We start from the raw sequence: 24,343 nt of genomic DNA on the forward strand, positions 1-24,343 counted from the left end.
AGGGAAAGGTGGTCATCCGTTGCTGTTCACATTATCTAGCAGGAAGTGAGTGCCTGCCAGGTGTAGAGAAATGAAAAGACCTAAGATTTACCTCAGGTAATAGCAATATCCCTCTCCCATCTGTTCTGAGATTTCACAGTTCACTAAGCACTTCTCCCACATTATCTTGCTTTGATCCTCACCACAAGGAGATTGAGCAAGATGGTAATGTTTTCTATTTTGCTTTACAGATGAGAAAATGGAATAACAGTCACTGTGTTTATGTGGCCAATAAAAGGGGCAGAACTGGGATTTGAACGTTTCTAATAGTAAATGTCACTCAAGTCCAGCAAGACAGACCAATAGCTTTGTCATTTAAAAAAAACCAAAACAACTTATTTACTGTTTCAAAATTCACACAAGGTGTATATGATTATTACAAGAAAATTAAAGACTTCAGAAAAATGTAAATTAAAACATAGAAGAGTGTATCTCATCCTACTTCGGGGTCCTGAAGTGTTTGGTGAAGTTTTTAATTTATTTTTTTCTATGAGTTTCCATGTATTCATAGATTAAAAAAAATTTTTTAATGGCTCAAACTACATACATTGCTGTGCTTTGCTTTTTCTTAAAAATAGGTCTTGGCCACTTTCCAAAATTCTGAAGTAGAGATCTACCTCTTTGTTTTAAGATGAGCCATATTTGAAAACAGAATAGCATCACTCATGTGTGTATTGACAGAATACTGTATTTGCTACCAATGTGTAAAGTGGAGTTGATTGTGTTGTGTAAGGGAAAGGGTGCTGGTGCTGAGAAATGGAGTAAACTGACGCTGATAGCGTCAGCTGACCAATTTTCCCTCAAAAGTGGGGGTGTCAGTCAGGACCACAAATAGCCTTAAAAAACCTCTGAAAAAGTTATTGAATAGCTGCCTCAGATTTCCCACCTGTAAAATGGGAATACAAATAATATATGTTCCATACGGGTAGGATGAGAATTAAAAAGTTCACATGAACTGTTCAGCACAATGCCTCATGATGACGACAGTGATGACGATGATGACAACGATGGTGATGCTAATTTCCCAGCGAAGATGGAACCGTGAGCGGGGCTTTGGTTGAAAGGTGATCAATGCCAGGAAGAATGAATGCTCCAGGGGATACTTTTTATTAAGAGCTTCCAAATAGTTCCGCCTGGGATGCCCTCTGGAGGCCACTCTGGGGGGGGGGGGGGGGGGGGGGGGGCGAGGACTACAACTCCCAGGGTGCACCACTTCAGCGCCGCCTCGCCCACGAGCCTGCGTCTCCTCGGGTCCCCTGCCCAAACTACAAATCCCAGAAGACCCTGCGGCACGGCTCCGGCCCCTGGGTTCGCCACGCCCACTTTGGAAGCGTAAGTGCGCCCGTGCTGCCCGCTGGGAAATGTGGCAAACACCCTGCCCGCGCCAGGCCCGGCGCTGCCATCGGCGCGCGGGCGGGCAGCGCGGATGCCGCTCCCCAGCCGTCCGCTCGGCGGCGCCGTCAGGCTCGGGAGGCCGGGTGCGCGGGAGGCGGCCGTGCTCCGGGCCTCGCCGGGCTGGAAGGTAGACGGGGAGGCGGGCGAGACCAAGTGCCAGCCCGGAGCGGGGAGGGGGCCGCGGGGAGGGTGAGTCCAAGCGGCGGTGGTAGGGGTGGGCATGGGGCGTGGTCTCCGCTAACGGGCCGGCGGGAAGCGCTCCCCGAAAGTGAGAATTTCAGAGGTCCCCTCCGGGAGAGGAGGGGGCGTCCGGTATAGTTGGATGATGGCTTATGATCCCCATGGCCTGGCCTTCCCTGGTCGGCACCCCGGGCCGCGGGCGCGGGGAGTGCGGGTGCCGGAGGCCCCGGGGGAAAGTTGGGATGTTGTTGGGAAGTTCCCCAGGGCTCCTGAGGCTCCAGCTCTGTCCCGGAAGGGAGCCTTCCCCAGCCCCTTCCTGACTCTGGGCGATGGGGGTGGACGGTCTCTGGGGAGGGCTGGGGTCCTGAGCCACGGGCACCCCAGCAGGAAGGAAACCTTTTAACCTCGGAGGCCTAAACAGTGCTGCCCCCTGTGTCATTATAAGCATCACATCCTGTTACATGGGGTGGGGGCTGTTGAGTCTGAACCAATCCAGAGAGATGGGCGTCCAGCTCTCTGGCTGTAGAATGCTGTAAAAGTGGCTCTGCTCACAGGAAAATGATGTAAGTTAATTAAAAAAAAAAATAAGGTACAAAACAGTGTATATATTGTCCCTATAATCATGTGTCTATGGCAATAGATAGGAAAAGAATCAGAACTATGCTGTACTTCACACTCTGAAGAGTGGTTATTGGAGGGTGGTGACACTGCAGATTAATTTTACTTTCTGCATCTTGAGTCTGTACAATGAGCACGCACTACTTTTTATTCCCCCTTATTTTCCCAAAAAAGGTACCGGCTTGCTCCAAGGGGGTGCATTTGGGAAGGCAGACACTGCTCCGTGGCTTGCATCTGTCGGGGCCGTGCAGGCTGACTTGCCAAGAAGGATAAGAGAATTGAACTGGCGGGGTGAATGTAGTGTGCAGTCTATGCGAGGCTAATGCTCTTCTTCTTCTAGGTTGGAAAGAGTCTGTGTTGGCACGTCTCACACCATGGTATGTGGTTGTCTTGATCTCTGTCTGTCTGATCCACTATCCTTCCTGGTTTGAAATGGTCTTCTCATCATCTGGTGGATTTGGTTTGCACCGCCTAACTTCCTTGGGATCTGATACCTCAGTTGGCCAGGGGATGAGAGAGAGAAAAATATTGCATCTGGAATGCCTCGTCAGCTTTGGATTTGACCTTCTTTTTCCTCTTTTGTCAGGGTGTTGTACTAGCCTATGCTCCCTAGTATTTCTGTGTGTGTATGTCAGAGGGGAAGGGGTAATTATAAAAGAAACTTTAATATACCCACTGTTGTGCTTCTTGTGCATTTCCTGGAACAAAAGCTTGTTAAACTCAAGGTAGGCACATGATAAATATATACATCTCATGTTTCAAATTTTTTCTTCCCCCAGCTTTTACCACATGTCTGATTAAAGATTGACGTTCCCGCATAAGCATTTTGCTATTAAAATGTCCTTGCCTCTCACAGAGGAGCAAAGGAAAAAGATTGAAGAGAATCGACAGAAGGCTCTGGCCCGCAGAGCCGAGAAACTAGCAGGACAGCGGCAGAGTGCGGGACCGGGCTCCTCCATTGCGGCCCTTCCTCCCCAGGCCAAGCAGGGTCCTCACAGTCTCCCCGGAGGTTCTTCTAAGCCAGCGAGCCATGGCGTCGTTTTCAAGCAACAGAGAACCAGTGGTTCATCTCACAATCCGCACAATGTTCAGCCCGGCACTCTGGAGCAGGCCAAGGGGACATGGAAGAGGCCAGAAGAGGCCACAGCCTGCCCACACCACAGCCCACCAGATCGAGTGACTCTCACCGGGATCTCCCCTCCCCTGGCACAAAGTCCTCCAGAGGTTTCCGACCAGCAGCTCTTGGGTCAAGGTCATCCTCAGGTTTCCCACGGGACCAAATCCACACCCTTTGCTAACACGACTCATGAGCCTTTGGCCAACGCCAAGAGTTCCCAGGATGCGCCAGCTTCTTCCTCCGGACAGCTCCCCGGGGAAGCCCACTTAGAGGCCAGGGCGGCCAGACCCTCCACCTCGGGGCAGAACATCTCTGACGTCCTCTGTGGCCCCGGGAGTGTGGTGCCCAGGACCGAAGGGAGACCCCCACCGACGCTGGGGGCCTCGCCTCACACAGCAGTGAGCTCCCGGGAGGGAGTGTGTGTGAGGGACGGAGACCGTTTCCAGGTGAAGATTGGCTACAACGCAGAGCTCATTGCTGTGTTCAAGCGTCTGCCCAGCAGGAATTTTGGTAATGCGTCTTCATTCAGTCTAGTGTTTCAGATGTGTTTTTTTTTTTTTTCTTTTTTCTATTTCTAGAATCCCTTTTAATCTAGCAGTTTCTCATAAATATGAAGAGGGTGCATTGGCACATTCTGTCTAACCAGTTGTTAACATTTTTCTATTTTAGTCCGTGATTTCTTTTGTCATAGACGGTCCTTCAAGCAGCTGCCAAAATTAGTGGCTGCCACGCGGCCATAAGGAGGATGCATGCGTGTTTACTGAGAGGCCAGCTCCTCTGCCAGGTGCTTCTGATGCCCTGTAGCTCTTACGCCTTTTTAGTTTTTTGGGATAACTAGATGTTATTTTGGAGGAGATGGGACTGGCTCAGCACGGTCAAGTTACATGCTCAGGTTGGCTAGCTCTCCCTTGCCTCAGTGCACGTCCCTTCTCATACCTGAGCTTTGCTGGTCTACACAGGGTCCCACCTCTGCCCTCAGCCGTCTGAGGTGAGGCCCATAACATGTCAGAGCCTGGCTTAAATTTTTTGATATTGAATATTAAGCATTATTCTTATTTATATTTCCTATCCATCCTGTACAAGGATTTTGTAAATCAGTGGGGGCTTGTTTAGCCAACTTTTTAAATTTAGCATTCATTCATTCATTCATTGAACAAGCTTTTATTGAGTGTCCAAGTACAGATTATAACAAGTCATCAACCTCACCGTGGACAGACCAAGTGTTTGTGTTTCCTTTTAGATCCTGACACCAAGCTGTGGAACTTCAGCATGTCCGACTACAGCACCCTGAGTAAGTAGGTGTGTGGTCACCCTCGTGCAGGGCACACTGGCATGGAGAAGTTTCTCTGGAGGAGCAGGTGTAGTCTGGCTGGTGGTTCGGAAGGCTTCCAGGCTCTTCTTCCTTCTCCAATTTGAAAACTTAAGGAGCAGAAGAGTAATGTTCCATAAATAGTGAATTTTCCAAAGCCTCAATTAAAGCATGCTTGCAAAGCTTCCCAATCCAGCAGTGCTTGCCATGTGTAATTCCCTGTGACCTTTGCCTGCCTGAGTGTCCAGGGGCCGTGTCCAAGTCATCCACCTTGTCACATCTGTTCTCCTCTTCTCCTTCGCAGTGAAAGCGGCCCAGCGCCTCCACACGGTCACCCTGCGGCCTCTGGAAGGGGCCAGCAGCATGGCGCAGACCGGCTTGCCTTCGGCTCCCTCTCTCACCTTTGTCAAAGGGCAGTGCATGCTCATCTCCCGGGCCCGCTTTGAAGCAGACATTGGTTATTCACAAGAACTGATTGCACTGTTTAAACAGATGGATTCTAGAAATTACGGCAAGTAATTGGCCCCTGCCTGCCTGCTTCCCAGGGTGGGTAGTGGTCTGTGGTCTCAGAGTAGTGAACACTCAAAAATGGCTTTCTTGTAGAGCCTTCCCGATCTGCGCCTCTTGTAGAGAGGCGATGCCTGCATTGTTCAGATAGTGAACAGTTGGCCTGTTTTGTCCGCAGAGGCCTCCCAAAGAGAGAACCCCTCCAAGCCCCCAATTTCCCCCAGTCGCTTGGTCAGTGTTTTCTTGGTAGAAGCAGATAAATTCCTGCTTCAGCCATTTAAACCTACCTGTTTAGATTTCGTAGCAGAGCTAGAAAAACAGATGGTTGTCATAAAAGTAAATGTCTTTCTGTTGACCAAGACCATAGTTCTCAAACTTGAGCATCACCAGAACCACCTGGAGGGCCTGGTAAGCCCAGACTGCCGGGCCCAGCCCCCAGAGTCAGTGTGGATGCCTACTTCCCAACCAGAGACACTGAGTTCACTGGTTTGAGGTGGGGCACTAACAGTTTTAAAAATCTCCAGGGGGGTCTAATAATCAGCCAGGATTGACAACCACAGGCCCAAACCAAACAATTTTGCTTTATTTTTGTGAGGTTCTTCCAAAGCTGACCCATCTGAGTAAAGGGCAGAAATCAGCTTCAGAATTCTGAACTCCTGGAGTTCATACTTAACGTGGGCCATGTGGTTTTATAAAATGGTGTGGCTCATATGGATTAACTAGAGGCCTGGTGCACAGATTTGTGCACTGGTGGGGATCCCTTGGCATGGCCTGCAGGGATTGGGCCAAAACTGACAGTGCAACACCGCCTGCTGCTCCTGCCTGTTGCTCCCACTCATCCCGGCCCCCCTGCGCCTGCCACAGGCTCGCACCCAGTCAGTCCCGATCAGGAGAGGCTCACACTGCTGCAGCCACACTCCCCAGCCATCAGCCCTGCGTCTGGCTCCATTCAGCAAGCTGAGCTGGGCTCTGGCTGTGGAAGCACACTGACCACCAAGGGGCAGCTCCTGTGTTGAGCGTTTGTCAAACAGACCTTTGGTCAACTGGTCGCTTAGCGTTTTATATATATAGATATTCACATTCTTGAAATGGTTTAGCCTTTCCCTGGGCAAGTTGAAAGCAGGGTCTTAAAACCTCTTGCCTTTGAGACATCATGGTCACCACACCATGTGAACTCTCTGGAGGTTTAGGAAACCAGAGACTGAGTGTGAGGATGCAGCAGAGGCAGGCTGGCACATTTGCTTATTTTGTTTCTTCTCTCGTTGCAGATGTCAAGACCAGGAAGTGGAACTTTCTCTTGGAAGAGCACAATAAACTAAGTGAGATGCCCACCTTGCCTGTTTTATATCATGCTGTGGTTAAGCTTTAATTACCTGCCTTAAATTGCTTTAAGAGATCCTCCTCCTTCCCCCGTGATGACTGCGCATGCTGTGTACGGGACCAGGGAAGGTGGGGATGTTCTCAGGCAGCCCAGCCCCATGAGAGAGTGGCTTTACAACAGCCCAACGAGCAGGGGCCTCTGCCTCCATCAGTGAGGCGGTGCTGGTTCTGGGCCAGGAAACCTCCCTCCGCCCATCAGGAAGTGTGGGGGGCAGCGGTGTGCGAGGGTCGCCTCGCTTAGATGGAAGTTGCTTTGGACGCCCTCTGAGGACAGGCTCTCAGATTCCTTCTAGAACCAGATGACTGAGGAAGGTGGGAGGGTCTCAGCAATACGGGGCTCCAGGAGGGCTGAGGTCTGCCAGGGTGTGGCCTGGGCCAGGGCGCACAGCTTTAATGAGCACTTGGGAGATGGACCCAGATGATTGAGGAAGGTGGGAGGGTCTCAGCAATACGGGGCTCCAGGAGGGCTGAGGTCTGCCAGGGGTGTGGCCTGGGCCAGGGCGCACAGCTTTAATGAGCACTTGGGAGATGGACCGAAGGCAGGGATGTGGGTACAGATGTAACTACAGGAAGGAGAAGCCAGTTTGGACTTAACATTTTTCTTCTCTGCCTGCTTGGGGAGGGGGAGAGGGGGGATAATGCAATATGTCTGAGGAAGGGGGCCATGGTCTTTTCTCAGCCTGTCCTGAATGGTAGCCTAACACCCATCTGCCATGCTGTCACAGCTCCACATTCCTCCTGTTTGACCCCGATGACCTGTGGGCCTCCCAGCCAGTACTGGTCAGGCCGGGGAGGCTGGGACAACGGCCCTCTTGCCCATCCAGCTGGGGCTCGAACTAAGGAAATCTGGTTTCTTTCTCTGTCTCCTCCGTATGTGACTTACTGAGGGACATCAGGCGGGGTATTGGACATTCTGGGTCCCATTTGTCCTTTTAGTTTAAAAAAAAAAAAAAGTGTGTGTGTGGGGGGGGTTTTAATGCATACCTACCCTTCTGCCAGAAATTAAATATAAGAGAAGGGCTTTGATCCTTGAGGAAAGGCTTGTGGCAAACTCAAGGCTAAGTTTGAATATGATGAGGTACTTAGTATCAGGGAACACTGGCTGAAGCAGAAAGGATCTGAGACCCCATGGCTGCTGTGTCTGAAGCTTGTGATTCAGGGCGAACTCTGCCAAAGCCAAATTTTTGGTGAGCAATAAGAGTGATTTTTTCCCTCTCATCCCTTTGTCTTTCAACCACAGAAAGACAGAAATGTGTTAGCTATAAAGGCTTGACTTTCATGGAAGGATAAAAAGCAGGATACTTAGAGCATTCGCAGGTGAATGTAACATTGAGAACCACAACTCTAGACTCACAATATAATATAATGGTTCCACATAGTCTTTAGAATATCTGATGAAATAACAATTCTTCATCCAGAAAAACACACACAATGGCCAGACATACAGTTTGTGTTTGTCATCAGTAATCCCTTTGATCTGAGTTAAGAATTCTGGATTCGGAGTTCACGTTACTTTTTTCCATGCTGCTGGTCATTCCAATGTCTTGTGGAAGCTAAGACTGATTCTCTCCATTTCATAGATTGGAAAGAGCTTAGGCCCAGAGACAGGAAACGTTGTTTTCCCTTTGGGGAGCACTGCAGGTCATGATAAACTCAGACTCAGACTAAACTTTGAGATCTTGAGTCTGTACCATGACCTGGATGGAAATTCGGAAGCCAGCCCCACGCACTGCGAGGCTGAGGGGATGGCCCTGCAGTGTCGCAGGTCCCGGTGAGCTCTGGTTCCATCACTCTCAGGCAGGACACCTGTGGCTGGTGCCTCTGTGGCACTTAGATGACTGACCCTGAGTTAGTGAGCACGTGCATGGAAAACCAATTAAAAATGGCAGTAGGCCTTTGAGTAGTTGAATGCTCGTTGATGACCCCGTGATAATTATTCTCTCTAGATTAGGTGACTAAGCTTTCCTCTCTCTTTTCTAAGAGACTTGAGGCCTTTGCCCACAGTGAAATTGGCCTAAGGCCCTTTGTTTCCCCAGCTGGCACAGTCCAGAAGGACTCTGCATCCCCTCAGCGATCCTGTCTTGTCAGCTGCTATTTGAAAGCATTCCCATCTCTCTGCTGTGTGGCTCAGTGGTGTCTGCCAAAGCGCTTTCACAGAAATGACTTCTCGATGGCTTCTGAAGCCAGGCACGCTCCTGCCGCCTCCCAGCACAGGACGGGACACAGCCACCGGCGACAGTGCGCGGGGCGTTCTCAGGAACACACCCCGGCGGCCCCGGCGGCAGCACGGGGGATTGGAGACAGTGGCTGGTAGGAAGCAGAGCGGAGTTTTTTTCCTCTTGAGTGGCTGAAAGAACGTAACGCTTAACAAAGCGCCGTATTTCACAGCGGCCGGATCATCAGCCGTGTCTCGGTTTCCGTCAGGTGTCTGAGTTCTGAAGGTCACTGGGATTGTAATGAAAATGGTTTTTGAAAGTACGTGGAGCGCTCCGTCTCCTGATGTGTGGCGAAATCAGCATGCTCAGATTTAATTTGGAGGCTTAGAATGTACTTCTGCATCAAGACGGACAGCCTCTATGATGAAGCCGCCAGCCGTACCTAATTTCCCGTCCTGGTGATTCTGTTCTGCCAGCCGTTCCCAGAAACAACTGGTACATATATTTAGTGAAGGACGGAATGAATTTCAATGTATTGAAAATACAAAGCTATTTAAGGCAGTGGGGTGGCTCCGTCCTCCAAATTCACATCGATATTTGCAATTGTAAGCCAATTGGTTGTGTGGCAAAACACCTCGTAATAATTTGTGACAATATTAAGGAAAAGCATGACCATATGGAATAGAGAACCAGCAGCCTTAGGATTTCAGACGATATTGGGTAGAAATGAAACATGCCCAGTTTCTCGTTATGGGTTCCTGAGCACAGTAAGCCCCTTGGTTCTATGTGACTCTCCCAGGGTGCCCCTGGAAAGGAAAAGGGTACAGAGCAAATGAGGCCCTGTGAGCAGTGGGCACTCTTCTAACCGGGTTTTCCAAAGGACAGCGCTGAAAGGGAGGAACGTTAGAAAGCTACAGCCCAGAGGACGGCGGGCTGTGATGGGTGTGTTAATGATTCTTCTGCCATTAGCGATCTCTAAGTCTGTCATTTTTTCCCTCTAACTTGGATTTTTAATCTTCCCCTGCCTATTCCCCCCAAATTGTATGTTTCATTTGTATCCTGGTTTATTCTTTTTCCTTTTCTCTGTTGAAGAAAATTTTCCACTCTTAGTTTTAAAATCAGGTGAGGCTTAAATTCTTTCAAAGAGTAAGATCAGTGAAATTAATTTGCTACCATTTTCGTATAGATCTCAGGTAATTTATTTTTCCCACTTGGGTTAATGGATTTTGACTAGAAAAAGAGATTTTTTTTTTTTTTTGTATGGAGGTCTGGTTCCTCACACTTGAAAATAGAGACCCCTAAAGATGAACTGTAATGGGACATCAGACTGAACTTACCAGGGTTGGTAAATGCTCTTTTGCAAAGGGCCGGAGGAAATATTTTAGGCTTTGTGGGCCATTCGGTATTTGTCCCAACTGCACAACTCCGTAGCATGAAAGCAGCCGTGATAATCCATAAACAAACTGGCACAACTGTGTCCAGTAAACCTTCATTTACAGAAACAGGCCGATCTGGCCCACGGGCCTTTGCTTGCTAGCACCTGCTTTGGAGGCTGGGTAGGGAGCTACCGGCTGCCTCAGGACGAATGGGTTTTCTGGCTGCCTCATCACCGAGATCTACTATACAACTTAGCTCTCCAGGGGAGGTCATTCTCTTGCTGAAAGGGTCAAGAGTGTGCAGGGCCACATGCATTGTTCTCAGTGGACTTGGCCCTTTGTTGTTGTTTGGAAGTAAGCACCATCTTACTGTCTTTCTCAGAAATGCCTAGCATCTTCTCTGTGTGGAGCTCAGTGCTTCCTTGCCTGTTGACAGCAGGTAACTTAGAGTTCTCTGGCTTCTCAGATGTCGGAACCAAAATAAACATGAGGAGAATGGAAAGGAGACAAGATTTTTTCATTTTAATTCTTGCTTTTTCTAGGCTGATTTTTTTCCTTATTTGAATGGGAATACTAAGACATTTTTTTCACATTATTTTAGGTTAAAAAAAAAGATCAGTCACAAAATCACTTTGTATTACTTTCTAGTGTTTGTGTAGTATAGAAAATCAATTTTGTGTGACCGATTGCCCTCCTATTTGCAGAAATTAAGAACTAGAGAGGGAAGACTTGTTCTCTAGCACGCGTCTGTCAGCTCTGATGTTCTGTCCGGTTGATTTTTTAAGTTGGCATGCAGCAGAATTCCAGCCATTGAGCTTTGTGTTTCGTAACCTCTGGATCGCTTGGACATAACACCCCCATTCATACGCCTCTCTCCTTCCCTTCTAGTTGAAAGGGTGCGCTGCCTCCCGCAAGTGCAGCTGAATCCGCTGCCCAAGACCCTCACCCTGGCCTTTGCTGCTCAGCTGGAGAAGACATCTCTTCGTCCCACCGTGGACGTCCCTGAGGCCGACCTCTCTGGAGTGGACCCCAAGCTCGTGTCCAGTCTGCTGCCCTTCCAGAGAACTGGAGTCAAGTAGGTGCCTGGTCTGCCTCTTGCTCCCTTTCCCTCGCGTTTCATCCCTCCCCACCAGCTGTGTCCAGATGCTCCTTCTTTGGTGAATGCTCATCTTTCACAGACACCTGGGAGCCATTGGGCATTGAACAGCCAGGTGTGCTGGTACCAGAGCCTCAGTGTAACCACTGATTTCACATTCTGTGAGTGAGCAGGGCTCTGCGTTTCAGGTGTGCAGAAAGCTACTCACACTCGTTGAAGAAAGGGATCTCTCAGTGCATGTAATAGAAAACCCAGAATCTAAAAGGATCTCTTCAGACCCTGTCTCTCTCTCAGCTCTGCTTTCCTCTTAGTTGGCTTTATTCTCAGCCTGATGCTACTCAGGTGTGGCAGCTGGGGCTGCCAGGGACTTCCAGCTCACATCCATCAGCCCAGCATCCCAAAGCAGCCGCTGATTAAAAGAGATTACGTTCTCTCTTTACTGTGTGAGAAGGAAAGAAAAAGTTAGTCATCTTGCTTATCACCAGGTTTCTGAGCAGATGATAGTTTTTCAGAATCATCTGAACGGGGACGGGTGTGTGGAGCAGGAGACCAGACAGCTGGCACTCGGGATCCCCTCAGCGTTTCACTGAGTCATCAGAGGACTCGAGCGAGTCATTCTTACGATTGTGCCTTTTTGTCAAATAGTAGCTATAAGCGAACATGCCTCTGATCCTGTTTTAAGTGCTTTACTTATTAACTTCATGAATCCTCGAAGCAGTCTCTGGGTAGAACCTGTCGTTACTCCCATCTATGGCTGAGGCACCAGGAGGCTAGATAACTTTCCTCTGAGTGGTGGAATGGGGATTCCAGCCCGGCAAATTGGGCTCCAAAAGAGTGGACTTCAGCCGGGACCGGTTTGGCTCAATGGATAGAGCATCGGCTTGGGGACTGAAAGGTCCCTGGTTCGATTCCGGTCAAGGGCATGTACCTTGGTTGCGGGCATATCCCCAGTAGGGGGTGTGCAAGAGGCAGCTGATCGATGACTCTCTCTCATTGATGTTTCTCACTCTCTATCTCTCTCCCTTTCTCTCTGTACAAAACCAATAAAATATATTTAAAAAAAAAAAAAAAAAAAAAAAAGAGTGGACTTCACCCTTATTTACAAACCGTTAGCAAGAGTTGATGCACAGGAAGGCTTGGGGCCTGGAGGCTGCTGACTAGTGAGCATCTTTGCTGAGGCTGCTGTTCCCTGTTAAACTCCCTGTTCCACCCTGTCCTCTGGCTGCCCTCCTCTGCAGCATGTTGTCTTTGCTGGTTCCTTCCCTTTGCCCTTTGCACACAGCATCCTCTGATCTTCATCTCTAAGTTCTCCCCTCCGCTCTAGGCAGATCTCTTGTGTGAACAAGGGTACCCCGCCCAGCCCCTTATTAGAGACCGTTTTCCACTGTCCTTCACACCCTCGGCCTTGCCTACGTGGGCTGAGGGTGACTGCAGACTCTATGACCTGATTATCTTACAGGCTTCTCCCTACCTGTGACCACCATTTCACATCTTCCCCCGTTTGAGTCCTTCTTAAATTATAATTCTGCTCCACGATTATTCCCTCTTTGGGGAGCAGATCTCTTCTCGTGAGCAGGCCCATGCTGACTGCGCACAGCCTACACCGAGCCATGCACACGTGTCACTTTACGTGGTGGCAGGTACACTCGTGCCCCTGGGGAACAGGTTGTGTTACTGTCCTCACCTTGTCTGCTTCCAGCTTTGCCATCGCCAAAGGAGGCCGCCTGCTGCTTGCCGACGACATGGGCCTGGGGAAGACCATCCAGGCCATCTGCATCGCCGCCTTCTACCGGAAGGAGTGGCCGCTCCTGGTGGTGGTGCCCTCCTCCGTGCGCTTCACCTGGGAGCAGGTCTGTGCTCGTTGTGTTCGGCGTTTAACAAAGACGCTTTTCTTCGGGGTTAGAGGAATCAGGTAGCAGCTTGGGGACAGGGCCTGGGATCTCTGAAGTCCTGCTTCAGCTGCAGGCAGAATGGAGAGGAGATGCCCCCTGAGCCTGGCTCATGGGCTCCAAAGTAGATCTCGTTCTACCTTCAGGGAAGGAAGCCACAGAGCTCAGACTCACCTCCTTCTGTTGGCAGACACTTGCTGTTAGCAGCACCTTTCGTCTGTACTGCACTTAACGTTCAAAATGTTATTCTTCCTTTAGTTCCCATAATCCCACAATAGCCATGTGCAGCAGGTGCAAGAGCTATTAGCCCATTGACAGATGAGAACCCTGACCTCAGAGAGGGTAAGCGCCACACTCCCTGCTGACGCGGAGCCGTGCAGAGCCGGACTTCCTGGCTCAGGGCTTCTGCTCTCTGTGGCAAGGGGTGAGGGCAGGAAGTTCCCTGTCCACCAGGTACTACCTTTATGGCTAAAAAATCTGACATGAACTTAGCGTTATCATCAGTCAGCCTTGAGCTTCGTCTGCCTTACATCCGGGGATCAGAGTGGTTCTGTGACATGAATAAAAATCCAGATAAGCCAGCTTGATAAAGAAGGAAGCCCCATGCCTTATGCTGCCTGTGGCGTCTGGCGGCTTCGTCACACCTTGGCTTCATCCTAAGCCCCAGGAGCTGCCGTGGGGAAAGACGGCTCCGCCTGCAGCTGCTCAGCCTGGTGCCCAGAGGTGCCCAACAAAACTCTAACATGGTGCCTTGACACAGTCCCACATTCTTTTCCTGTCTGGTCTGAATTCTGTCAGAACCTCCAGAAACTCAACGCATGTATTTTGTGTGTGAGATTCTCACGGCACCCTCAGAAATTGTAGGGAAGGCTCAGGTGCTCAGATGAGGCTGGGGAAAAACCGGCACTCCCTGTATCAGAATCACGTCAGCCCAGGCATGGCAGAGAGCACCCGACACCGCCACGGAGGCACTGGGTGGCCTCTGCTGACCCTAGGCACTGGCTTTGGCTCGAGATGGCAACATTTCCGGAGAGAGAGGCGGTTTGTAGAAAATACCACCATTAGTGCCTTCAGTGTACCAAGCTTTGCCGAAAATTCCTCTTAGAAGAGGCACGTTCTTCTCTGCAGAAACTTGCCGTCTAGTTAGGGGGTCACAGAAGTGAAGTTCGCAGACTCCACAGAGTAGCTGCTTGACTAGCTACGCAGGAAGGAAGTGTTCTGCTAGGGAGAGCGAGGGGAATGAGTGGGTGAGAGGAAGACGGAGATGGTAGCCATTTGGGGGACGGTTACAGCCACTGCGGGAGGACGCGGAGGGGCCGTGCCATTGGTCCACAGCAAGAGTGCGGTGGTGGGTCGGCTGTGGTCACAGCCGGTAGCTGCCGGCCAGGTCGTCATTTTGGGTTTCTTCTCTGCTGTCATCCCCAGGCCTTCCTTCAGTGGCTGCCGTCTCTGAAGCCAGAGCAAATCAATGTTGTGGTGACCGGCAAGGACCGCCTGACAACTGGTTTGGTCAACATTGTCAGTTTTGACCTCCTGAGCAAGTTGGAAAAGCAGCTGAAAACCCCCTTCAAAGTTGTCATCATTGTAAGTGACTGGGAAAAGCCTTTAAGTACTTGATCTCAGTGGAAACTTTCTTCTTTCATACCTGTACTCTCATGAGTCCGACTCCATCCCTAGGAGAACAGAAATCATGGTCTCATTTTGTGGTGAACCATCATTTCATTTCTCTCAGTTAGCAGTTCTCAGCCCTGACTACGTATTATTGTAGAATTCCAGGGGGTCTTTTTGAAAAATGCTATTTACTGTGTCTGCACTGGGTTCCAAGCCCGTCTCTCCCCATGTGAGGTCGGCTGTGGAGGCCTGTGTGTGGACTCTGGCCTGCCTAAGTCCAGATGCGACGGCATGCCTCTCAGGGACTGGCTTTCCTTTTGGTCTCTAGAGAGACTTGGTCCATGCCCCCTGTCAGCACTCACTGGATGCCGTGGCTCAGGAAAAACAAGTTTTGGGGGGTGTGCAGCTTCCTGTGCCCCCGCTCCCACTTCAGGAACCACTAACCGGCATTCAAAGGCAGAGCCTGTGGTGGGTGATTTCCAGTGGACGTTTACCCTCCGTGTTCCTGTTGGTGAAACAGCGAAACCCAGTGCCTCCAGAAGATATGCAAGGTTCTTTTTTACTCAGATGTGTGAATTTTAAAAGCTAGTGGTGTTTTCCTTCTCTTAAAAATAGAACTCTCTCCTGATTGTGGCTTCTCAATCAGGATTAGAGTGCGTGTGTCATGTAGAAGGAGAGGAAGGAAAGAGTTTTCGGAGGCCCAGGAAGTGGGGTCTGGGTCGCACAGGTAAACAAGGGACCTGCACTTTGAGCAGCAGGGACTCCGTGCTTCGGACACGGGGCTGGCTGCTGTGGGTTGGGAAGCACATTCACCCGTGTGTTCATCCCACTAGCAGTTGTGCACCAGCTTCGAGCCCCACACTGCGCTGTGCACTAGGACAGTCCAGGAGGACAGACGGACACATGCACGGGTCATTAGAATACATCTTAGTGCTTTCATAGGCTTGTGAACCAAGTACTGTGGCAATCAGAGAAGGATCTGTTATTATAATTTTGACATGAGAATCATACTGTGTTGATAGCTTAAGCAAACTTAAATGTTCATATTTTTATAAGCTAAAAAGATAACAAATCTTTGGGGGATTCATTTCTGGTTTTGCACAAATTCAAGTGTGGTGAAAAAAACTGTCAGCAGTCATGTGAAATACAAACATTGAAAGAAGTACCCCAGGATGATGGTGATGCTTCTACAATGTGTAGGAAGACCAAAGCCGCCATTCTCATGTGTGTTCCTCTATCAGGTACTTGATGTATAATCGCTGATCTTACAATGGCCCCTGGGCAGAGACTGTCCCATTTCTCAGCTGATGAAAACTGACAGTGAGAGAGGTTACATAATTTGCCCGGAGGCACGAAGCTGGCAAAGTGGAGTCACTGATCACAGCTGGATTGCGTCTGGCTGCAGAATTCCTGTGTTTCTGTTTCTGACTCAACACTTAATCAGCCATGTGATTTTTAGCAAAGGACTTACCACCATGGATGGTTTTTAGGGTGAAACAGTGAATTAAGATCCCTATCCTCCTCCTACCCCAGAGGAATGTTGAAGGAGGGAATAAAGTGACGGTCCTGAGATGTCACTTTTATATATAAAGGAGGAGCCACTCCTTGTGGTTAGTTATAACAGTGGTTCGTTGTTACCCAGTGATAAAAGGGTCCATTTCCTTCCATATCTCTGGACTTTTTGCTACTTTCTCTATAAAACCCTTTTTCTTGGCTATCAGTATGGGCTTATCCTCACACAGGAGTACAAACGTTATACCCCAGGTTTGTGGGAATAGATGCAGTGACATTTGGAGATTCATCTCACATTCCCATATATTGGTGTTTTTGAGCTCATTTTTTTGGTTTATCTTAGCTGAAATAGAACTGAGGGATGGGTCTTACATGTCATTGTTAGAGCTAAGATCTTCCTGGTAGCCGCTGCTTGCTTATTAAGTGGCAGGACTGTTCTAAAGACTCTATGTGTCTTAGCTTGTTTAAGACAACCCAGTTCATTGGGTGCTGGTATTATACCCATTTTACAGATGGAGAAACTGGCACTGTAGAGAGGTCAAATAGTTGCTCAGAGTCACATAGCAAGTAATTTGACTGTGACCAAAATAGAAAAACTTTCCCCAGATACTAAGAATGTGTTAGTTCTTCATTGAGCTTTAGAAAACATGATCTTTTTTAGTTTGCTTATGCACAGAATGCAGAGCTATAAATAACCAGGCTCCATGTTCTTCTAAGACTGGCAGGAATCCTATCTTCCTCCTTAGTCCAAGTTCCCACAGTACTTTGTCACGCCTGACTCAGTGACCACACTCATAATATCATCTGATCAGTAGTCAGTGTAGCTGACATCCTGCCAGCCGCTAGGGGGCGAGGCCTGGGCCCCACTGTTGGGCACATAGTGAGTCTGCAGGGCACCCAGTGGGTCTTAAGCACATTTTGCTTTAGTGCCAGGCAGATGTTTGGTGTGTGTCTTACAGAGAAGAAGCCACCTTTCGGCTGTTTGTTCAACGCAGCCTGTGAGGCGGATAGGACAGAAGAGTCACTAACTCCTCCGTATAGGTGGAAAACTCTCAAAGACAGAAAGCGACTTGCCCACCATGTGGTGGAGCAACTTTCCCAGGCCCACAGCTGCCTGAATGAGAAAGGGCTGAGGGAAGAGTCCTCAACATGACACTTGCTAGGGTCAAGCTTAACCTGGGCTGTTTCCTTCTCCACAGGATGTGACCTTGTTCACCTGTGTGACTGTTTCTTTTCAGGATGAGTCTCACTTCCTCAAGAACATGAAGACGGCCCGCTGTCGCGCGGCTATGCCCCTCCTCAAGGTGAGTCCTGCCGAGAGTGGACTAGAGTCTGAGCCCACTCGGCCTGGAGATCCCGTTGTGGTGTGCTCTGGCTGGCAAAGGGTCCAAGGAGAGCAGGGGCTGCAGGGTGGGGACGGTGGGCCATGGATGAGGCTTAGGGCATCTCTGCTCGAGGCTGTGGTGCTCGATTCCACTTCCTTCCTACCGTCCTGCTAAAGAACCTGTGGTCGGTGCCGTGGTCTGGGCCACTTAGAGAAGAAGACCTGCTGATGGTCAGGACTGCACTGCAGAGCCTCCGGGGCTCCTGGGCAGTGCAGAGGGGGCATCCCCAGCAGCGTGTCCTGGGCAGCTCAGCGGAGACTGCCTGTCTTCTGAGTGGCTGTGGGGCAGAGCTCTCGGTACTTTGAACCGAGGGAGATGAGTTATGCAGACAGGCCAGTGGGTACCAGCAAGAAGCGCAGGCAAAGCTGGACATGCCCTGTAAGCCGATGCCCTTTTCTCAGGCTGCCCTAAGCACTCTGTTAACAAGGGAGGGTCAGCATCCACATCCCTTTCTGGGGTGGTCTGCGCTTGCGCCTGAGCGCTTTGGCTGGTTGAGTCCTGGCTGTGAGCAGGTGTGTGTGTGTGTATGTGCACTTCAGCGTAGCTTCAGATCTTCATGTGAAATTATTCTGACGAGCAGTGTGAGCGCCCTGACTCATCCCACACACTTCTGTGCCCAGGTTTTGTGTCCCGACAGAGGGAAGGCTCCTCAAAATTTCCTTCCATCTCTTTGCAGTGAGCTTTTTCCTAATATTGGGAGGAAGTAGTGCAGGTGGAAAAGTAGCTGTTTCTCATACCAAGGCAGAGATCTCAGAGGGGATGTCGGGGAAGTCCACTGCTGTTTGTGTAGATTGGGAAAACAGGAGCGTGTGTTTAACAGACTATTTCACCAGCTTTTGTTGCTTAAAAGAAGCTTCGAGTTATACTGAAACCAGGGAAAGCTAGTTTGTCAAATGTTGGGGGAGCTTAGTAGCATTTGAAAAATAACTTAATTCTTCCACCTCCCCACAAAACACACACAAGTGTCTAGTCATTTCAAGTTTTGTTTTAGGAGTAGCAAGTTATATGATAATTACCAAGTAATTTGCTACATTTTCCAAAGGAGGATTATGTCATTTGCTCCAACTTAAAAATAAAAGTCCTTTACTTAAAAACCTTGATCCTATGCTCATAGTACCCATAAATATGAGAGCCACTGTGGACACACTTAAGTGAAATGTCTTTCCCGTACTGCTGACCCTTGTTTCCTTTTGAAAAATGTTAATAGACCTCAGTACTGTGGTTCCAATATCACAGCCATAACTAAAATTAAATCTGTACCCCGGATTGTTTAGACAAAAACTGCACATGGATAGATTATATCATTAACGGTATAATGGGAAAGCTTCTTAGCGACTGTCTTGTTAGTATTTCATTGCCTGGTCAGGCACTCTTGGCCACACACTGGGCCCCGTACTGCGTCTGAAGTATGTGTTTCTGAGCCAGACCTCTTAAAGCTGCATTTACATCTTTAAAGTGACATATTCAAAGCAGATCTTTTAACTGTTAACTAGTATATATTACTCTGCATTTGCTGTAGAACTTGGATGAATTAATGGTAAAATAGGAGCCACGGGTCCAGTCTGCTGCTTATGAAGGTGTGTGAAAGCCACTCTCTTCCGTAACATTGACTTCACACGATGCTGGCCTGCTGTCAGGATTGGGCGGAGAGGGGAGAGGCAGTTTGTGTTATCCTGTTAACCAAACCTTTCTCTCTCTGCCATATTTTCATCTAGGTTGGAATTTCTCAATCTTGGCACTACTGACTCTTTGGGCTAGGTAATTCTTTGTTGTGCAGAGCTGTCCTGTGCATTGAGGGATGTGTAGCAGCATCCTACCCTTTACCACTGAATGCCACTTGTGCCCCCATGTTGGGACAGCCAGAATTGTCTCCAGATGTTGCCAAACATCCCCTTGGTGGCAAATCACTTCTTCCCAACTCGGTTGAGAACCACTGATCTAGATACTCTAAGGAAGTGACTGAATATTTTTGGAACAAGGAGAGTGTTAGGAAGAAGTAAAATGTGCCTTGGAAAAGCCATATAGAAAGGGGTGAAGGCAGTCAGTTATGTGGTAGAGGAGCAATTAGACTTTTGGGGATGATCTCTTTGTAGTGCATATAGATGTCAAATTATCAAGTTGTACACCTAAAACTTTCTAAGGACCTAATTTAGGAGGACCTGACTAAATACCACTTGACCCTCTAACGCATGCATCTCTTAGCACTATATTCTGGTAACATATTTCAAGACTTAATAGTTCAAGATGTTTCAGCAAATGTGCATGAAGGGGTGATGAGTTTATATCATACAGTCTGTGAAGTAGCCGGGCCAGATGGTATCGAGAAAAAGCTGGTTTGTAAATGACAACAGCAGGCTCAGGTTGTAAAAAACTGTGTCACTGTCCCCCAGGAAGTGTGATTCTGTTCTCCACGGCACTATTTGCCTGGGCTACTGAGCAGGGTTCTATTTTTATATATAAACTAGAGGCCCAGATCCCTTGACCTGGCCTGTGGGGATTTGGCCAAAACCGGCTCTCTGACATCCCTTGAGGAGTCCCGAATTACGAGAGGGCAGTTCTCTGGTGATGCACCTCAGAATCAGGCGCCCTCCTTTCTGGTTCTGGGTGTGTCACCTGAGAATTACAGCTGCCAAGTCACCGCAGCTCTGCAGCTCCTGCGTTGAGTGTCTGCCCCCTAGTGGTCATAGCTACCAATCAAATGGTCAACCAGTCGCTTAGGCTTTTATACATAGAGACTAGAGGCCCAGTGCATGAAATTCATGCACAGGCAAGGTCCTTGGGCCTGGTCAGTGATCAGGGCCAATTGGGGCCTTTCGGCTGCCAGCCGGGGCTCCCCCTCCCTGGCTGCTTGCTACCAGCTGGGGCCTTCCTTTGTTCCACTCTGCCCCCTGATTGTCAGCGCACATAGTAGCAAGCAAACTCCCAGTCTCACAGTTGAACTTCCAAGGGGGTACTTTGCATATTAGCTTTTTATATATATATATATATAGATGTGGTAGGCAAGATAAAGCTATAAAGAACATTTTAATAATCATCTTTAAACCCTCCAACAGTGAAAACCGTTATGAACAGTTTGTTTATTTTTCTAGGTCATAGGGCAAGGACATACTTTTAGTGGCTTGTGAGCATTAGTGCCATAGACACTCTTCATAATTTAACCCTTAGTGTTGGACATTGTGATGCTATTATAAATAGTTCTGCAAATGCACATCATCTATATATTCGTAGCTTTAATACTTTAAGACAAATTCCCCTACACAGAATTGCTGGCTCATAATTTTACCTTTCGGTAGATGCCCCTGAGGTCCAGGCTGACCAGGCATAACCGTCTCCACTCCCACTCAGCCCGAATCGCAGGGTCTTTTTTACTACTGACTCCAGCACTGAAGGTGTCTTAGCAGTATCTTCTCTTTTTGAGCAGTGAGGTGTGTTTGGGTTTTCTTTAGCAGAGTGTTATTTACATTGCTTTGTATTGTTGTAAAAGTATTATAACATTGTTAACAGCATCCAATAATCCTTTTTTAGAGGGAGAAAGACCCTCAGAGTCCCACCATCCTTTCCTAATAAATAATAGTTTCTCTTTTGTGTGAGTACAGTCTACTTCTACTTGTATGACCTTAAAACAACTAAAGCTCTTTTCTCTACAATGGAACATTCTCCTTGCTCATTAAAAAAAAAATCTGGGTGTAGGTTATCTGCTTCGAGTTGCTTCTTTGGATTCTCCTTCGTAAATTATATCGATATATTCCTATTTGTCCTGCTATTCACCTGCAGGGCTGCCCCGTCTCAAGACCCACGAGGAAACTAAACCTGATCTTTAGGTCGTCTGACAGTGTGTGCTTATGTGAATCCCATAATTTCTATCAGAGCAAATATATAAATTATTTTTTATATTGTTCCTGTGTAGGTTTCGTGGGTGTTACTTTCTTTCATTAGAGGAGTGAATTATAAAGTGTTCAATTTAGTGTTGATTTATGAGTTTTGTGCATTTATATTTTCCTAGAATGCAAGTTCTCAGAGGTGGAGGGTGACACATGAATCATGGCGGCTGGGCACAGTTGAAGGCACTCTGGGTGACAGCGGTGACAGTGCGAACAAGTTGGGGCTGAGCAGGGAGCAGGCTAAGCCATTTCATAACAGATGCGACTCCGTTATGGTTTCTATTCAAAGCTCGTTTCTGTTTCCAAAATGCTGCCTCTGCTTCCTAACACCCGCAAACATCCATTAGCAACGGTTCCGTTGCCCCTGGACTGGGCAGTGTATGGGGGAAGCGAGTCAGTGTTGATCTGTTCTGTAAATACCGGGTGGAGGACCCTGGAGGGGATTTCCACCCTGAGCTGAGAGCTGCTGCCCAGGCTCCATCCCCGGCCACAGCAGAAGCAGTGACCTGGGGAACAGGTTCAGCTGATGGGCTGATTTTCTCTTATTGATAAGACTTTTCATTTTCCCGGGTTCATTAAAATGATGTTGAACTAAGGCAAGCAGTGCTGCAGACGCCATTCGAGAAGCTCATTGTTATTTTAATGAGTCTGCATTAAATGCGCAGGAAATTAGAGGTCCTGGATAATTGAACTGTGGAAAATTATAGCTGGAGAGGCTCACAGCTCTCCTGTCATAATGGAATTCCATAGAGGTGGCTGCTGAGAGGGCAAAGGTGCATCCTGAGAATTGTATATGCTGTATATTTATAAGGATCATTCTCTTCCCTCGGTTGCACCTTTATTTATTTATTTTTAGGAGGCAAGTGTATTCATTTGAAAACCTAATTTCCTCCCTGGGTGACTTATCGCACACAGTTGCCTTATACTCTTTCCACTACTGAGGTTTCGGTGGTTAACAAGCTGTTTCTGGACAACCGAGCTCCACAGTAGGGTCCCTTCCCAGAGCTGAAATGAATTTTACCTCCCGTAATCTTTGGTGATTACTTGTTCTAATACAATGGAACGCGCTTTTTTTTCTTTTCTTTCTTTCTCACCCTCTTTTCCATCTTAATAATAAGAGGTGGGATGTTTGGGTCTAATCCCCTTGGACCAGGTTGGTGTCAGGGTAGTGAGAAACCTGAAGTTCATCAATCAACTGTGTATTCCCCCTCTGCCCTCTGGTGAGCGGTGGCAGACCCGGACTGGGGAAGGTAAATGGCCCCGGGTCCCACCTTTAAGGTCCTCAGTTCCTGCAGCTTCGGTCAGGGACTCCAGCTCAGAGTACTGTGCTGCTGAGTTAGGGAGGGCCTTTTTTCCCCTCCAAAGAAATCAAATCATGGCTTACACACTTCGTCCTTGGAGTGAGGTAGGGCTGGTGTCGTTATCTACTCCCAGGTTCAACATGGATGTCAGGGCCCTGGTGCAGTGCAGGCCTGCGGCTGTCCCCTGCTGCTGCTGCCTCTCCCAGTGCAGGGCTCTTTGGGCTTACTCCACGGTCCCCAGGGCACCAAACAGCCTCCTTCTGAATAGTTTTCAACGTACGGTGAACGTTTGTTAGCTACTTACTCTGTGCCGGGCATGTGCTGCAGAAATGAAGGAGCACAGCCTAGCCCTTGCTGTCAGAAAGCTTGAGGCTAGTGAGGGAGACAGAAGATACAGAATTCGACGTCACATGCTAAGTGGCAACGTGGAGATGGCAGAGGGTGCTACAAAGGCTGCTTAGGAGATGACATCCAGCTGCTTACCCAGGCCATGCCCTGAGGCTCCGGGCACACATGTGCTCTGTTCCTCTCATCACAGTGCCTTCACTTAGAGACCTCAGAGCAAGGCTGGTCGTTACAGTCTGTGGAATCTGGACCCACCTTAGGTCTGCGATGATCAGACTTGAGAACCCCAGCAGTCAGGGTGCCCGAAGTGGAAGACGTTTGTGCTGGCTTCTGGGCATTGTGCTGTCCCCGGGCTCTTACCTCACTGGGGCATTTGGGAAATTCTATTCTCATCACCTTGTCTGTTGGTTTCCTAGATGGCCAAGCGCGTGATCTTACTGTCGGGCACACCGGCCATGTCTCGGCCTGCGGAGCTGTACACGCAGATCATCGCCGTCAAGCCCACGTTCTTCCCTCAGTTCCACGCCTTCGGACTGCGCTACTGTGATGCCAAGCGGGTACCTACTCTCCCCTTCCTCACAGCCCCCATCTGTCACCTGATTCTGACCCCTACCTTTCTGTTTCTTCTCTTTGGCCATGGTATGGTCAGAAGAGCACCGACAGAGAGCTGAATTAAGATTTTAGCTCTGCCCTGCCCCTAATTCTGGCCCAGGAGTGTCCTTGGAGTAAGATGAGAACAATCCCTCCTACTTTTAATGCTTATGGTGGTTCTAGCTTAGTGTTTTCCAACAGGGACCATGGCTAGCGCGTAGGTGCATGGAGCTCAGAACTAGCAGCTCCTGCCGGAGAGAATGGCTCCGAAGCGAGCTGGGGGTGGGCCGAGGTGGGACAGAGGGAAGACCAGATGAGGCTGGTGAAGGTCACTCAGCATGGGGAGGAGTATGAAAAGCCCTCTGAAAAGGTGAACACATGTGCAGGGAAGGCAGAGGAGGCCTTTGGGCAGGTGGCATGGGAGCAAGACCCCGTGCCTCAGGCGGGCTCTCAGTAGACCCTGCGCCTCCACGGGGAGCACTGCCTCTGGCCTGACACTCAGGAGCTGCTCCGTGCAGCCCCGTCCTCCAGAGTGGCAGAGGGAGCCTGTAACCACAGCAATCTTTGCAAGGAAAATCTCATTTTCTAGAACTCAGTTTTTTCGCGTGGTTTTTTTTTTTTTTTTTTTTTTTTTTTTTTTTAGTGAAAAAAAAAA

The 24,343-nt window shown here is 48.9% G+C and overlaps 1 protein-coding gene across 3 annotated transcripts in view; it reads left to right on the forward strand.

Moving 5' to 3' along the window:
• The first annotated feature begins 1,483 nt into the window (after positions 1-1,483).
• SMARCAL1 (SNF2 related chromatin remodeling annealing helicase 1) overlaps positions 1,484-24,343 on the forward strand; it is a 41,066-nt gene continuing 18,206 nt past the window's right edge. The window contains exons 1-11 of one of the 3 annotated variants that reach the window (XM_084892505.1): positions 1,484-1,561; positions 2,573-2,609; positions 3,012-3,859; positions 4,590-4,640; positions 4,963-5,169; positions 6,434-6,484; positions 10,966-11,152; positions 12,873-13,023; positions 14,488-14,646; positions 17,424-17,489; positions 23,514-23,654. In XM_084892505.1, coding sequence (XP_084748631.1) covers positions 3,070-3,859; positions 4,590-4,640; positions 4,963-5,169; positions 6,434-6,484; positions 10,966-11,152; positions 12,873-13,023; positions 14,488-14,646; positions 17,424-17,489; positions 23,514-23,654 — 1,803 coding nt within the window. In that variant the 5' untranslated portion in view covers positions 1,484-1,561; positions 2,573-2,609; positions 3,012-3,069. Of the gene's footprint in view, positions 1,624-1,893; positions 2,178-2,572; positions 2,610-3,011; positions 3,860-4,589; positions 4,641-4,962; positions 5,170-6,433; positions 6,485-10,965; positions 11,153-12,872; positions 13,024-14,487; positions 14,647-17,423; positions 17,490-23,513; positions 23,655-24,343 lie in introns of those variants that run through there. The other 2 variants (XM_084892506.1, XM_084892507.1) reach the window with 2 other exon arrangements.

The sequence above is a fragment of the Pipistrellus hanaki genome (assembly GCF_964339955.1).
Source record: "Pipistrellus hanaki genome assembly, chromosome: 8".
Taxonomy (NCBI): Eukaryota; Metazoa; Chordata; class Mammalia; order Chiroptera; family Vespertilionidae; genus Pipistrellus; species Pipistrellus hanaki.